Source organism: Pipra filicauda, unplaced genomic scaffold, assembly GCF_003945595.2.
Source record: "Pipra filicauda isolate LSUMZ 115617 unplaced genomic scaffold, ASM394559v2 scaffold141_size4267151_pilon, whole genome shotgun sequence".
In the NCBI taxonomy this organism is placed as follows: Eukaryota; Metazoa; Chordata; class Aves; order Passeriformes; family Pipridae; genus Pipra; species Pipra filicauda.
The window spans coordinates 882,902-899,677 of NW_024103896.1; the positions used below are offsets into that span (position 1 = coordinate 882,902).

The 16,776-nt window shown below is 39.9% G+C and overlaps 1 protein-coding gene across 5 annotated transcripts in view; it reads left to right on the forward strand.

Moving 5' to 3' along the window:
- The first annotated feature begins 1,868 nt into the window (after window positions 1–1,868).
- Window positions 1,869–16,776, forward strand: part of GRM5 (glutamate metabotropic receptor 5) — a 246,112-nt gene continuing 231,204 nt past the window's right edge. The window contains exons 1-3 of one of the 5 annotated variants that reach the window (XM_027744597.2): window positions 1,869–2,160; window positions 2,751–2,913; window positions 10,485–11,366. In XM_027744597.2, the coding sequence (XP_027600398.1) occupies window positions 10,688–11,366 (679 nt within the window). In that variant the 5' untranslated portion in view covers window positions 1,869–2,160; window positions 2,751–2,913; window positions 10,485–10,687. The remainder of the gene's footprint in view (window positions 2,161–2,750; window positions 2,914–10,484; window positions 11,367–16,776) is intronic. The other 4 variants (XM_039378599.1, XM_039378601.1, XM_039378600.1 and 1 more) reach the window with 4 other exon arrangements.

Sequence of the window (16,776 nt, forward strand, 5' to 3'; positions counted from 1 at the left end):
TCCTGACCTTCTAGCAATTTCAGTCCATGGTTAATGGGAAAGACAATGTCTGAGAGGACCCTGGGTGTAGGGAGGAAGAGAAAAGATGGTCTTTACCTATCACTCCACCAAGTCAGTGACAAGAATAGTAACTAGTGGTATCTCTCCTATCATGTAATAACCTGCCTTCATCCCTTCAAGCACCAGCACCAGCTCTTGGAACTGTATAGAGGGAACAAACTGGTACAGTCACAGGCACACACACATTGTCCTCTGCTTAAAAACTGGCCTCTGCCAGTGACTGAAGAAACCAGGAGGGTTGGGCAATAATGTGAAGCGGGTGCCATCTGATGGGCTCCCAGCCAGCCCCAGGCTGGGACTAAAGGAGGATGTGAAGGAAAAAAAAACAGGTTCCACACCTGGTAAGGACATGTGGGATCTCTATCCTTCACACTTGGGGATGAAAGCAGCAGTCAAGCTGGTAATGTGGTGGAAGAGAGACAGTAATAAAGGGATCACAGGGAATTAGGATCATGGATGGAGCCATAGCAAGACTATCCCTCTTCCTCTATTCCACAACAACGTTAAGTTCTTAAGTTGTTAATTCAAGTTAACTCAGCGGGGCAGGGGTGTGGAGGAGGATAGGGTGCAGGTTAGATGTGGCAGTGCAGTTGCACTGGGGCAGCTACATCAAGTAGCAGGATTTGGGTCATTCAGCAAAAAAAAGGATAATATTTTAAGCAGCAACCCAGAGAGGGGGGAACCAGCAGGGAGCATCAAGCTGTGGAGCAGTGGCAGAGAAAGACTGTTAATTCTCGAAAATGGATGCACGAGCTAATCCTTCCCTGCAAATACAGCCTGGTAAATGCTCAGACCCAGCAGCCTTTTAAATGCCAGACCAGCTCTTACCTAAATGACATTTTGTTTTATTATTTATTTATTCTATTTTACTTTATTTATTTATTTGCTAAGAATAGCTTTGAATAAAGAGATGATCTCTGTCTAACATTGTGTTGTGAGGGTTCCTTGGTGTTTGCTGTTGTTGCAATAGAGTGCAGGGAAGTGTTGAGTTTGTCGGGGCTCAGGCTACCTCGGACCCCTCCCATCCACTCATGCATACCCACACACCCCCACCCCAAGCTCAGAGCTGTCGTGTCCGGCCCTGTGCCGGGGGTCCCTGCCCACCCCGGGCAGAGGAAAGGATCAGTGCGGTGCTGTGTGGCGCAGCGGGTTGGAGAGGAGCAGGACGGCTGGAAGTGAATGGGAGCAGGAGCCGGGTGTGTGGGGCTGAGCCGTGAGACGGGGGAGCGAGGAAAGGGGGAGGATTTGGGAGAATGCAGTGATACCAGAGGAGAATGCAAAGCTTTGGTTGACTTCGGGAGGGAAGGGTTAATCGAGGCAAGGTAGATGTGCGGGCAGCAGATAGCACGGGAGAGAGTTGGTGTGGGGTTTGTGGGAGGGTGGGGAAGCAGAAGGGTCGCAGGGTACCGAGCTTTTGGGCAGAACGTAGTCAAATAAGCCTGCCCGTAGGTCTGCAGATACGGTCCAGGGATGCTGACTGTGGAGGCAGGAGGCTGGCGGGGAACTACAGCACCTGTGGGTCCAGGGAGCCCGGGGTGCCGGAGAGGAGGGAGTCCGGTAGGAACGGGTGGCTGCAAGTGGCACCTGCCGTGGGGAGGAGCAGGGAGCAGCCCGCAGGGAACAGGAACAGGGGGGCACAACACGCCAGTAGGGCTGGCAACTCCATCTGCCCTTGGCAGGGACATCAGTCCTCGTCTTGCCAGTGCTGCTGCCCTGCAGCCAGGGGAAGGGGCGAGGGCTGGAGAGGGCAATCTGTCCTTCCAGTGGCAAACAGTCCCTCCTTTCTGCTTGATGTCGCTGTCTGTGTATGTGTGTAGTGGGGTAGTCGCTAGTCTTGCATCCCCCTCTCTCCCCGTGCCAGAGAGCAGCAGGCAGAGCCCAGGGCTGGCAGGCTGCTTGGTTTCCTGGAGGGATCTATGCCACTTGGTGGCACTAAAAAGTTGCGCTGAAGCCCGGTGCTCCCCCTTACGAAGAGCCTCCTAGCCTCCCAGCCCAGACCCGCAGGTGCGGCAGCAGAGCGCCCGGGATCCCAGCACCGCGACCCCAGGGACAGCAAACTTCGGCGGGGGCAGTTCGCAAACGGTAGCCGGGACCACAGGGGTAAACTCTTCTCCGCGACTCGGTTTTAACCAGATTTTTGTTTGGTTATTTTGGGGTTTGTTTGTTTGTTTGTTTGTTTTTTTCCCCCGTTCGGATGATGCTGCTCTGAACCGATCGCCGCTTTCTTACTTGCCGGGAAGGAGGTGTCGGTTTGTAGGGGGACTTTGCAACCTTCAAAGCAGGGAAAAACGCAGGGTTAGCCCCTTATAAATGCAGAGAGGTTGTTACCGTGCATGTGTGAGGAAGGGCGGAGGTGTTTAAGCAGGTGGGTCAAGCTGCAGCAAGTATTTAGAAAGACCAAGGCTATGGTGCCAGAGAGCATCTGTTGTTTCATCGTTTGTTTATTCCTCCTCCTCATGTCTTCCCCCTCCCTTAAATCCAGGAACCGTTCACGCCTCTTTCAAATGAGATTTGGGCGATTCTGAGAGAACAGCGTTGTTGCATAGCATGTGTGTATGTGCATGCATTCGCGGGGGTAGGATACTCGGTCCTCAGTATTTGCCTGTGATCAGAAGAAAACAGGATGTGTCTATAGCTGGAGGAGTGACAATGCTAGCCCAGTGGGGCTCACCTGCTGGTGATCTTTGCAGAGGCATTTGAGGATTATTCAGCTCCAGAAGGTCTGTGTGAAGAGTGCTATTCTCTGCCGTGGCTGAAAATAGGAGGTGCCTACTCCTACCTGGCTTGATTATTGCCATCAAAAGGATCAGTTTACCACCACTGTGGGAAGAAGCATTTGCTGCCACGGATAAGGTAATGATGTGGGGAGGGAGAGGGTATTTGTGTGCCCTGGATTATGGACAGAAACCCTGTGGATGCAGTAGAGGCTCTTCCACCCTCCCTCCCTTTCTCTTGTTTTTGTGCTGTGCCCTGATTGCTGGAGGACCAGTACAACTCCTGGTGGACCAGCAAGCCAACTGGTGTGGTACCTCTCTAGGGTTTGCTGGGGTATCAGCGTGTCGGCGTGCTGGAGGGAAGCAGGCACTGATCCCTCCCCAGGAGCAGGATACGTGTGGAGCTGCAGGGGGCTGGGGTACTATAATACCTGGGCTTGATGATGTGTGTGATATAGTCCTTCCGTTCACAGGTGGGGATTTGTCTTGCTAGGAAGGTGTAATGGAAACGGGAATGTATTTGTTTTCCAGGGACAGCCGGGCTTAGCTCAGCCATAGACTTTTCTGTGTGACCTTGGGACAAATCACTCGGCTCTGCTCAGCGAGCCCTGTCTGTTCCTTATTTAGTAATCGAAGGTAATGTCTCCATGTACAAAAATGATTCATTATGGATTGAGAGGGACAGCGATACCGCTATCCAAACAGGGAGATAGAGACCTAAAAACCAGTCTGCTTGCACAGATATATACGTCTGTGTGCACAGCCACTTAGTTGTGGCAGTGCAGGTAGCTATGCTGGGAGTTAACCTCACCCAATAGTTTCCACCAAGACCCAGATCTATTTATTTAATTAATTTGTAAAAATGTGATCCTGCATGCCAAATGTGACCACTGTGGCAATTTTTACCACTGGTTGATTTTTAGGCTGATTGGGTTTTTGCCTTCCCCTTCCATAGACCTGCCCAGAGGCGAAAGCCGGCGGCGAGCGGTGCTCAGCACCAGGGACAGCGTCTGCTTCCCGCTGCCCGCATCCCGCTGTCCGTTCCCTTCCCCGCCACTGCCCGCGGCCCGCAGGCAGCGCTGTCCCGCACCCTGGGGCTCCGCCACCCAGGCAGCCCCATTCCCATCCGAAACCTTTTCTGAGAAACAATTTCCGGTGGTGGGGAGGGGGTGACTGACTGTAGTGGGAGCCAGGACGCTTCTTTCTTCTAAGTCTTGAGGACAAAGTAGGGGGTCATCTTGGAAGTGGCAGAGGCACAGGTTGAAAATACAGCACTCTAAATTCTGAAAGGAAAAGATGTATAAAGGCTGTTAGGCTCTTTAAATTCCCTATGACTTTTTTTTCTTTTTTTCTTTTTATAAACTGTATTCCTAAACATTTCTGTCACATGCTGATATTTTGCGAATTATCAAATACTTTGACTACATCCTTATTTTTATGTTACACGATCACAGCATTAATACTTGTTTCAAATGTTCAGAGAGTACTTTTTAGGGTCTCTATATAGATTTCTTTTCATTCTATTTTCCAACATAGCTGTGGTGATTTTGGCATAGTGGCAGTGCTGGAATGTCACCATAACCACTCTTGTTGCGACTTGCTGAAAAATGTTTTTTGGATCTACTACTACTTTTTTTCTTGATCACCTCCTCCAGACCATACAGTTTTATTAATTAATAACACTTCTAGGATTACAGATGAAAACAAACCCGAGCTACTAATTCCTGCATCATATGGTGTAACTGGTTTTTGGTAACAGCAGCAGTAAGCAGTGTATTTGGTGGAATTGCAGAGATCATTGAAAGTTTCCCTGGGAGTTTAAACACCTACATACTAAAACCAAAACTGTTTCATCAACCAGAAAGTGCATGTGTGTGGGCATAGCATGGGGAAGAACTTCCTGGTATTGCTAAGGATCTTGTTGATAATTATAGCATTCTCTGTTTATTAGCTATGAAGACATAAGATCGGCATGCTAGTCTGTTATTTTCAGTGGCTGTTATGACCAAATGGTGAAAATTCTTCCTTGTTGCTTAGTTTTTTTTCCTATTTCTAAGTGGAATTATAGAAAACTGTTTCATAGTCTCTCCTGTTCTATAAGGCTGTTTTCTTTCTCAAAGAACTTTATCCAGTGCTCACTGAAATTCATAGAGCTGATAATGTAATGACAGTGGTAGAAAGCTCAAAACAGAACAGGATGCTCATATTTCATGCTTTTCAAATAAAGACCATTTGAGTGCATCAGGTTTTCTTCAACTGAACTAAATTACCTCTGAGGAAGGGGTATGGGGTACCTTCTGCAAAGTGAGCCTCCCCTGAGCATTGGGAGATAGATTGCCAGAACAGCTTGAACCCAATGTCTAGAGTTTGCAATGCCAATAGCCAGCAGAACTCAGCATGCCTTAGCATCCTGAGTGTACACTTTTTCCTGACGTTGATCCCAACTGAGATGAGCTGAGAGGTCTCTCTCCGTATGTAATTGTTTTTCTAAGACTGTTCCATGTTTTGCTACTGAAAGATCTTCGCTGCCTGATAAGTGACATGACTGACTCTGGACCAGTAATTCAGTTTCTGCTTGCTAAGGTTTTGTCTTCTCTGATGACAAAACCTCGGTTAATTTCTTGTGATATACTGATTTGATCTATATCAATGCATATTATCTCATATCTGATGGATTTAAATTAGTTGTGGTTTATACTGTACGTGAATGCCTGGAAAGAATTTACTCAGCAGGTATATGGCTGTAAGTTATACAAATATAACATATAAATAAATTTCGTCACTACAAATGAATGGATTTTAAGGATGCTAGTTTTTGTGATTGTTCTGATCCTGAAAATCCTTTAAGAAGGACCTTAAACTTTAGATAAGCCTTTATAGATATTTGATCAATAGTATTCTTCATCTGATAAACAATGAACATGTTCCTGAGTGCTTTGTTGGATTGGACCATGAGTTCTCACTCTATCACAGCACTGTTCTGTGATTCAATAATCTGACATTTTATTTTTAATATTTAAATCTGCCTTAAGATTCAGAGATTATGAACAAGCAGGCTGTAAACTTACAAAATTGTAACAAAGAAGAAGTCTGAACTAAAACATTTCTACTCCTGAATTTTGATTATTTTTTTCATGAGGTAGAAAAGAATAAATTAAAAAAAAAATCCCTTTGCTGAATTAGTGTTTTACCTATTAGAAACTACAGAGCCAAGAGGATTCAGACTGCAAAGCAGACAGGTGCTTCACTCTGGGGTCACTAGTGGGCGCTGCTATAATAATGTAAGTCACAGCAGGAAAGGGTGTCATCCTTTAAATTTAAACACAGTTACACGTGCGGTAGCAGAAGCCCTTAAGAACAGTCAGATGTGCTCCATGTATAAACTCTCAGCCACGTACATACTGGAAAATCAACACTTTGTGAACTGCTGTTCATAGTCTGGTTTTTGATCAAAATTTATTTACTGCCCTTAGATATTAATGCTTTTTTTGTTTCTTTTGGTCTGTACAGACTGCAAGTACAGGTGGACTTGCATTTGAGATTGAAATAATTTTGAAAGATTTATATTATTTTAATGATGAAAGATTTGTGTGATGTTTCATGGAATATTACAGATGCTCATTTTCTAGTCAGTTAAACCTCAACATGAAGTAGCTGGAACTCTGCCCTAAGGGTACAGCTGAGAATTAGAGACTGGCATGAAGATTTTCTTGCCAGGAAGAACAGAGGTTATAGGAACATGTTGAGTGTTTCATCAGATCTGTGTCTTCAGCCATCTGGGTAGCCCAAAAATTTTTGTCTGTGGCAAGACTGAGCAAAGGACAGATAGGCAGAGTTATTTTTTTGTCTCACTACTTCTGCAATTGCTCCAAGTGTGAAGCTAATGCACCAGAAGACTGAGACCAAAGTATCTGTCATCTATTGTTAAAGCACGTGAACTCAGGATTAATTTATAGTTAGATTCATAACTAAAATAAACTAGGAACCTTGATACACCAGTAATGAGGTACCTGATTTAATTTTGCCTATGTTGCAGTAAATTTAGGGTAAGTCCATTGATGCTGAAAAAATTGACAGCGTGAAAAATAAATTTGACCATAAGTGCTGTGCATGGTGTTCATCAATGAAAGCAAGTAAAAGAAGATAAATTATTAATTGGGAAATAATTCCCATTACAGTTCACTGTCTTTGATATTGCTGATACCTCTGTTCTCAGTCTGAAGGCTATAGTATGTCAAATTCCCTTTAGGGTTATCCATAACAATTTAAAGAGGACTTATATTTAAGCTTATAAAATTTTACTTCGTTTTATTTTAGTACTCATCCTGCTTGCAATAATAAGCTTCCTATAGTAAGAGAGAATGGTAATCAAAACGAGAAGTGACTTCTTGGTGATTCTCTTGGGACAGAAGCACAGTAAAATTGTATATTTGAGTAGTTCCCTTGACTATATTCTCTTCAGGAGAATGTTCTCCAGGAAATGTAATTAGTGTGCTTAGTCTATCAGCTCTCTGTTCAGTCATTTTGGCCTAAATTGGGATTTTTTACCTGATTACTCTCATGGTATCTTCTCATGACATGGCCAGCTGTATCCACCAGAAGGATGGATACAGACAAGAAGAATAAGTTGAAATACAGGAAATTCTGTTTAAATATATTTAAAAACCCAGTTCTTTTTACTTTGTGGCTAAACGGGTTGCCCAGAAAAGTTGTGGAGGCTCCATCCTCAGAAATATTAAAAAGCTGACTGGACATGAAGCTAGGAAATCTGCTTTAGTTGAACTTAAAGTGGGGTGGATGGACCAGATAACTTCCTGAAGTGCCTTTCCACCTCAACCATTCTGTGATTTTTAAGTTTATGAGCACAAGAGTATGCTCACAGAACCAGATCTCTATTATACAAATAAAAATCCATTGAAATTTAGTAGGCTCACTTAGCCATGTCAATATAAATTCTAGATTGTTTCATTACATCACGAAATTCCACAAAAAACCCACATTGACTTTGGGTACTTGGATGCAAGTCCTAAGCCTAATAATATAAAAAGTAAACAGTGTTCTCAGTGTAATTAGTAACAGTTTAAGTCCCAAGTAAATTGAATTTCACTTTAGTACAGTGAAGAAAGTTCATTAGTTTAGAGCAACTGCAGTCTGCATCTGATTCCTTCTTTTCCCTTGGATGCCATGGGGTTGAAGGATTTTATTGCTTTCAGAACCTGCTTTTGGGCCATAGGAATCCCCCAGCTATAATATAGGCTAATATTTTGGAACCAGAAATATAAAGGAGACTTTCAGCTTTGCCTCATTCTTTACCCTGTAATTTTATACTGATAGATACAACTGTAGACAAAGAAGGGCAAACAGCTGTTCTTTGTAGTGAAGGAGATAAAAATAGCCTTACTGTCCTCTCTTCCCCAAATATCCTGTATGGAATTATTTAATTCATAGACATAAGACCAAGAAATTTGGTCAATGTGTGTTGTAGAACTGAAATGGTGGATGGGCATTGGATACTTTTTTCAGTCCACAAGCTCACCCTAACTCTCTGAACTCTCTCTCTTTGTACATATGCAGATTCACAGACAACTTGGTTATAAAAAAGCATCTAATTGTATATCCAGTTACAATCTGAGGCAGAGTTGGCATTTCTCTAAATATACTTGTGGTTTGAACACATAGCTTTAATTTGAGAAGCTCAGAAAAATAAGGATCCATGGTTTTAAATAACAGAGTACTATTGCTGTCCAAATGTTTGTAAGTTAATAAATAATTCAATATTTTTAAAGTGATAATACATTCAATTAATTAAAGTCATAGGAATTTAATAGTTTTGATATTGTAAAAAGATATCTCCTGTCATTCACCCTTCAGACTGTTTTCAAATTATATGGTACCAACTTCAGAGTCATGGAACAAACAATTGCAAGACATAAGCAATAGTGATAGCCTGTAATTAGAGACTAATTAACCTGAACTGAACTGTTGTTATTCCTTAGTGGCAAAGGGTTGCAGTATTGATAAGCCAACTCTTTACAGACTAAAAAAACCACAAACCTTATTGAAGTGTTTTAAAGTTGTCTGACTTTTATATTATTATTAGGACTTTATAATATTAAAAATTAATATTACATGAACCTAACAATATTGTGATTAACATTAAAAAAATTATATTCAATATTTTCTCTTTTTAAGGATTTAGATTTTATTTGGGAATACTCACTGAAACTATGGCATGATTTCCCCTGTGTAAATACTTTATAATTTATAGATGTCTAGGTAAAATAATAATTGAACAAACCTAACATCAAACAGAAAAGAGTTTTTAGATTATATGTCTCATCTTCAGAATCAGGAAGAGTTTTACTTGGCGTTATACTGAATGACCTAGCTGTGAGGAGTAAATTCAAGATTAAAATACTGTGAGATTTTCAACCTGGAAGAAACAGAGGTAGATTTCCTATGGCAAGGGTTTCTCTCACTTTACAGTATCTAGATGGTATCAGAGTCATTAGTAATGGCTAGAAATGATTGGTGGTGTCTGAAATTTATGGAGATTTTTTATTTTTTTATTGCATCAAAAGATTTATGCTGATAAAACTGAGGTCAGCCTCTGCCCCATAATTTTTCAGTTGTTTCGTCAATAATGAAAGTGGGCATATGGTTCACTAAATAGCTCAGCATCTTCCTGTATTTAAGAGTGCTTAGCTTTCTCTACTATCAATGTATTCACTGGCAGGTGTGGAGCAATAGATAGTACTTTAATGTGCTCAGGGGTCAAGACTTGGACAAACCACTGCTTAAGCACTGTATTTAAATCCAGAAGCATTCTTCTGCAAATCCACTACTAAGTGTAGAACATTTTCAATTTCCATTAACCACAGCCCGAGACGTGAAGTATTTTCTGTTTGTTTTTTTTTTATCCCTCAGCAACACTAGAGATGGGTACAGATTGCGTTGCAGACTGTCAGTAAACGTAGCGGATCAAACATTTTAGGCATCAGTGCATCTGTATAGTCTCTGTGTTGCCTTCTTTCTACCAGTGTTGTTTATAGTCTACAAGGACTTTTCAAACTGTTTTTTAGCAATTTTTGAAGTAATAATATAAAAAGATTAAAATAATTTCACTACTCTGCTGTTTTCTAATTACTGTTCCTTTACTTAAAACAAATATAAATATTAATATCAAACAGTTTTCTTAATCTTAACTTATTTTAAAAGTTATTTTGTTTCAAGTTGTGTCTTGCAATGAAAAAATAGGTTTATAGATTCTGCATTCCTTAGAATAACAGCTTTGCGTGTCAAATGCTGTAGTTGATAATAGAGTACAGCCCAAGGTGTATTAGTGGGATGTATGTATTTGAGATATAGAAAGTGTATGAAATTAAAGGCAGTTGCTTTTGAATTCTTTTGTGGAATTAAATACTTGCCTGTCTTTAGTGCTTTTGAAAACATTTCCCCAAAGAATTTTTAAACAAGAGTGTCAAAGAGAAAGACATTGGTTTATACTAGCAGAAGTACAAGCCTAGCACTGTGAAACACTGAAGTGTGATAAAGTTTTCCAGCTTGAAAATTATGAAAGCAAGCGTACATAAGGGAAAATGTATTACAGTCATTGACAGCAGTAGGAATAGGTGCAATCTTACAAGAGATTATAAAGTTGACTTTATAAATCATTTTAAAGCTCTTTCTCTTATTTATTCATTTTTGAAGGTTATGAGGATTATGACCACATGTGCAGCTCTGCATAGGTATCCACGCGGAGATGATGGTGACTCCTTAGAGAATACAAGCAAACTCCTAACTAAGCATCAGCATAGTGGTTTTTTTATCCAAAAGATTTGATAACTGCTTTTCACCAGCTCTCCAACTTTGTTCCATCATGCTGTCTCTACCAGCCTAAACCATTTCCTAAAATGGTCCTTTTTCTGTTCCTTGCAATCTTGCTGTTGAAGGAAGATGTCTGTGGGAACTTTGGGCTTTTGGTTTCAGCACAGGCAAATGAAAGAAGGGTGGTTGCACACATGCCTGGTGATATTATCATTGGAGCTCTATTCTCTGTCCATCATCAGCCAACTGTTGACAAGGTTCACGAGAGGAAATGTGGAGAGGTAAGAGAGCAGTATGGCATTCAAAGAGTGGAGGCAATGTTACATACTCTTGACAGAATTAATTTGGACCCCACACTGTTGCCAAATATAACTCTAGGATGTGAAATAAGGGACTCCTGCTGGCATTCTGCTGTGGCTCTGGAGCAGAGTATTGAGTTTATAAGAGACTCTCTTATTTCATCAGAAGAGGAGGAAGGGATGGTGCGATGTGTGGATGGAACATCGTCGTCTTTCCACTCCAAGAAACCCATTGTTGGTGTCATTGGACCTGGCTCTAGCTCTGTTGCTATCCAGGTACAGAACCTGTTGCAGCTTTTCAATATACCTCAGATTGCTTATTCTGCCACAAGTATGGACCTAAGCGATAAAACTCTGTTCAAGTATTTTATGAGAGTTGTGCCATCTGATGCACAGCAAGCAAAGGCTATGGTGGACATTGTCAAACGCTATAACTGGACCTATGTTTCTGCTGTACATACTGAAGGTAAGAGGTTGTTTTTTAACATATAAGAATGCCTTTGAACTACTCTGATGTTGTCTAATAGATGGATGATGATGTTGGGTTTTTGCCAGTCAGTTGTCAACAGTACAGACTTAATAATAACTTCACATTCTCTGTGGGTCTGAAGTAGCATCATTTTGTCAATGGCTGAAAACAAAGTTTGAAACACAGGATTGTGTGTGCTCTATGCTACTTATTAGTAAAAGTGCTTGCTCTGAAGTCTCCTAAGTGACCTTAATTTAATTTAGTAGACGTTTATTTATTTTTCTTTATCTACCAATTAGTGTATTTATGTAGAATAATAATTTTGACTATATTAAGATCAATGGGTAGTGAGAAAGCATCTGGTCTTCATAGCGCAGATGACAGTTAAATCATAATTTGAAACTATAGGTGAGTCAGAATGCGTTCCTGCTTAACATCTGAGTTACAGAGGCACAGATACTAGAAAACATGCAATTCTAGATAACACCTGAATGCAAGTTGTCCTATCTCCCTGAGATCAGAACTGTTTCCATCCTTTTTATGACACTCAGTATAGAACCGACTTCTTGCTCCATATCTACATTGGTTTTGCAAGAGAGCAAGGCAAATCTTGCATCTTCTTCACAGAGATATGCTCCATGTCTGCTAAATTGCTTTTATCAGTTGTCCAGAAAATCAGAACTGTGGGCTAGATTGCTTTCCTCTTTTTATTTATTAGAGGTAGAGCTTAAGCCTTTTACCCAGTGTTCATAAAGAATATGATTGGGGGATATGCTATGGGAAAGCTTATTTGATTTTGTTATTTCTTGTACTGGTAGAGTTGAGTGGTTTCATGTTGTTATAAGTGACTAGAATTTCATACTGCCTTAAGAGCAGGTTTCATCAGCCCCTAACTAATGACATGACCATTTAATGAATTTTACAGAATTAGGTTCTGTGATGAGTTTTAGGACTTCACCATGTTGCCTCTGTTCAAACAGACAACTTCTGAATGGAAGGCTCAAAATACAATCTGGAAATGAAAAATGTTAAGAGAATGAGTAGTGGTGGCAACGTTGCTGAACAGCAGCAGATGCTGCTGGCTTTATTACAACCAATAGAGAGCAGATTGCCCTTCCCACACATTGAGTATGCTTCTCTGGCAGACTGTATACTATTCAAAGCCCTTTTTGGGGAGATACTGGTCCAATGCTAGTCTTGCATGCAGATTGATGCAATCATGTTTCCATCATGCTAGTGAAAGCTGGTAAATAACTGCAGCCTCTTTTGTATGAGGATGCATGAATATATTAGCAGTTTAATCTAAAACTTCAGTCTATAAAACAGTGTATCCATCACTCTCTACATTATATAATCTAATGAAGGTATTCTGTACCAACTGATGCTTTTGGCATGGCTAGATGTGCAGCCTTGCCTTCACAAATATGTATGAATAGCATCATGGTAAAAAATAATGCCATTGACATATCACATTACCATAAGATTTTATATCCTGACTGCTTTTGACGACTCGTCTAGTTTTGTCTATGTACTACTTTTACACCTATCCTTATTGAGATGGGATGCTTTTATATCCTATGTGGGAATTCTCAAGCTTATATCAAGGCCTGATTCTTCACACAATGAAAATCCGTACTTTTACCACTTTCTGCGGACGCTCCTTGGAGCAGATAGTAACATATGGCACGTTAGTCTCACGGCAGAGGAACTTTGTACTGTGCATTGGAAAGAAGGGAATAGGGAAACAATGGTTGGAGTGGAACATAGATGCTATGGTCAATACAAGAGAAGTAAATGAGAGAAGAACTGAATGTGAAGAAGGAGAAATGATGAATGATATATGTAGTACAACATGTCCCTGCTTCTGCCATTATTAATGTGGACGAGATAGGTAGTATGTTGTTAATACCTGAGGCTTCATTCATAGCATATTTACAGCAATATAATTCTGGACTTCAGTGAAAGAACATTAAACTTTGGTTCTGAACCTTCTGATTCTATCATCTATTTGCATGGTCTGGTCATGATGGTGAATAGGTTTTCCAGGTAAATAACATCGCACGAATGTTTTATTACAATAGAAGATACAATATTTATCATGGGATAGAAAAATACAAACTGAACAAGGTATTTCTTTGAAATGTGACAAAGTCTGAAGTTCTGAGCACTTTCCAAAGATTATGGCACAGGTAACCCCTTAAAAACACTATTAAAAACCCTACACATGAGTCTTAAAGAAAAGGAATTGGGTAAATAAGCAAAAGAGAGTTTTGGGTTACTTGCTTGTTTGGTTGGTTGGTTTTGTTTGTTTTTTGTTGTCTGTGATTTTTGTTTTTTGGGGTTTTTTTTGCAATTATTTTTAATATATTTGTTTACTTGTAAACATTCCAGATATGCTGCTCAACTCAGTGTACTACATTCATAGTTATTATTTCAAAATAGAAAAAAAAATATTGAATCCTGTTCTTTGGAGTTTTTATTGATGTAGGATCTTGACCTCCCATTGAAAGTAGTCCTTTCCATGCTTCCAATAGTTCTGGCCATCTACATTCATTAATTTTAGTTAATTTTTATTCATTAAGCATATTCTTCTGAAATATGATCCTTGATTTCTGTGAAGGATTTCCAAGGAGGGGGAGGGTCCCCTCTTCCCAAGCTGGATGTGGAGAAAAGAAGATGCATAAAAAGACTGGTTATTTAATTGCTTTCATAGTACTATCAGCAGATAAATTTACAGATCTCTTTTTGATCCAGTGTAAGAAAAGCCTACAATGCATCAGTAGTTTCACAATAAAAGGTTTCTTGTTTGAATCTTTCCATATGCATTAAATAATTATCTGTATTTTCAGTGGATTATTAAAATTCTGGGGGGTTAATCTGAAGGTGTGTTATTAAACCCTTACTCAAGACTTCCATATTTAAAACAAACAAAAAAGGTTTGAGAGATTCTTGTTAGCTTTGCTCCTTTGACATTTAGCGTCACAATTTAATCTAGGTGATGCCTCCCGATATACAAGTAACCACTAAAAGTCAATTGTTTTTCCTAAAAATGGGAAGGTAACAAGGACTACTGTCAGTGTAGCTCTTGTAATTTTACAGTGGAAGTTTCTGCAATCCGTTCAATAGCAAATGTAAGCAACAAATGAATGATACTTCTCATAAAACAGTGGTCATCTTCACTTACTATGTATTTTACGTAGGTCGTTCAAAAATCTTTGCAAGTCTTGAGTTGTAACTCTGCCTTGCTTGGCTTTTTCAGGAGTTATTATTATCGTTATTTTACCCACTCCCCAACTCTTCCTTTCATTGAATCTTTTGTGGGCTTCTACTCTGAACCAATCTGGATTTAAAATAAACCTTTTTCACACACCATGAGGGCTCTTTTTTCAAAAAGCCTTATCAGTTCTGTAGTACAGGCCACACTGTGGCCCCATGAACAAATAAGTTAACACTGCAAGGCAGAGAGCTAGGACTGAGCAGGAATGAGGGAATCTGTGATGTGAAACTCCTTGTACTGAGGACTTGTTGTTTAAAGCCTGAAGTGTCTTCAACTTTATGGGTTGCTACAATAGGCATGAAGGGTGTGCTGGAGTTGCCTACTGATCTAATTCTTTCAGTTAACCTTACAGATGTTTTTTTCAACCACTGTGATATGAGCTGTGCTTAAAAAATTTTCCTTAAAACTAAACCACCATTCACTTTTTAAACCAACTTCACAGACAGACAGCAAGTCAATAATGTAGCTGAGTACTCTGCCTGTGCATCTCTCTGAAGCAAGGTAGCACAGCAGAGAGAAGTCCCCTAGTTTAGTCTCCCAATTTCTCAAGCATGTTAGAAATTCTTTTTAGCTCATGTTGTCCGCCTCCATGGAAACTGATGCACATAGGAAGGTGTAGAGAGGAAAATTTGTACCTCTGTTTGGCTTTTGGGTGGTGATGGCTGGCATGCAGATGGGCCACGCAGCTCACGCACCACAGGCATTTTGTCTCAGCCTTTTCTTGCTTAATCACTTGACACCACAAATAATGGGAAATGGTTGGAGAAACCAGGGAGAGGCTGGCTGGCCACTGAAAGAGACAAAGAGCTGCCTGTTTACCTCATTTCCCATAGGAAAGCCTTCCCTGGTCTTTTTGAAAGATCTGAGAAAAATGTTCTCTTTTTCTATCATTGCAGTTTGAAGGCTTCATTTTGAAAGCCGGTTTGAACTCGATACCCTTCTGTTGACTAGATTGACATTTGGGTCAAGCCTTCCTAGTCAGAAACAAGGTCAATGCCTGAGAATCCGTGCTTAAAATTTGCCTGGAGTCAAAGTAATTAGTAGCTAGAAAGGTAATTTCTACTGCCATTGGAAACCATTTATTTTGCTACACTGAATGGGATGAAGAGGTGATGTATGCTGGAAAAATAGAACTGTACAGGGGTACAGTTGAAATGCAGTAAGCCAAATGTATTGGGGGTGGCAAGGGATAAATCTAATTCCATTATGTAAAAGGTGTAATTTGCTTTTGAACACAATCTTAAGAAATAAGCCATTGTTGACATTTTCTTCAGACAACTCTTCAGATAAACATTGGATCAAACTCATCCTCAAAGTACTCTCTGTTTAATATTACTTTCCTCCATTTGAATGTATCAAAAGTGCATATAAAGAGGTGGTTCACATCAATTTTCTTGGGATGTAATCTGGCAAACATAACAAAGGCAGAATTTTTTCCCCCTGCAGATAAGAATTATTTCACACAGTCCCTTCCATATTTGTTCAAATGTGTCTGTTTACAAGATTGTTTTTGCCCCCATCCTTTGCTACCAAATAAAAAGCAAAATTAAAATTAGTCATAGTCTGTGCGTTAAAGAGGAAGAAATGAGCAAAAAAGCTGCAACAAGTTGATGTTAAACCTGCTTTTTGGAACAATCTGTGCTTACATGAGATTTTTCGTTTAGACTCAAGATTATTCTTCTTTAGATACGACAATTGTGTCATGGTCAGAAATATTATTTGCTTTTCACAAAGTAATATGATTGAAAATTATGTTATTTTTTTTAAACGTAGGTTATTTTTCATGTTTTCATATTTTTTCATTTTGTATATGCAGAAAAACTCCCACATTGAAACAATGTACCAAAAAGGTCTGTGCTAGTCCAAGAAAACATTTTCAGTTGAAGAGAAAATTTATTTCTAAAAATATATTTTTGAAAATTGAAGGATGTCCTCTCTGAAGACGGGAGAATGTTCCATTTCAGCAATGTTGAATTTTTACCATTGAGCAAAATAATTGTGTTTTGGGGGTTTCTGAAATTACTTTTTAACTGTTTCAAGCATAAATTTTGAGATCAGGATGATCAGAATTTGATATGCTCTTAATCACATTAATCTTGTAAAAAAAATGAAAAATATCTCTCATCTGAA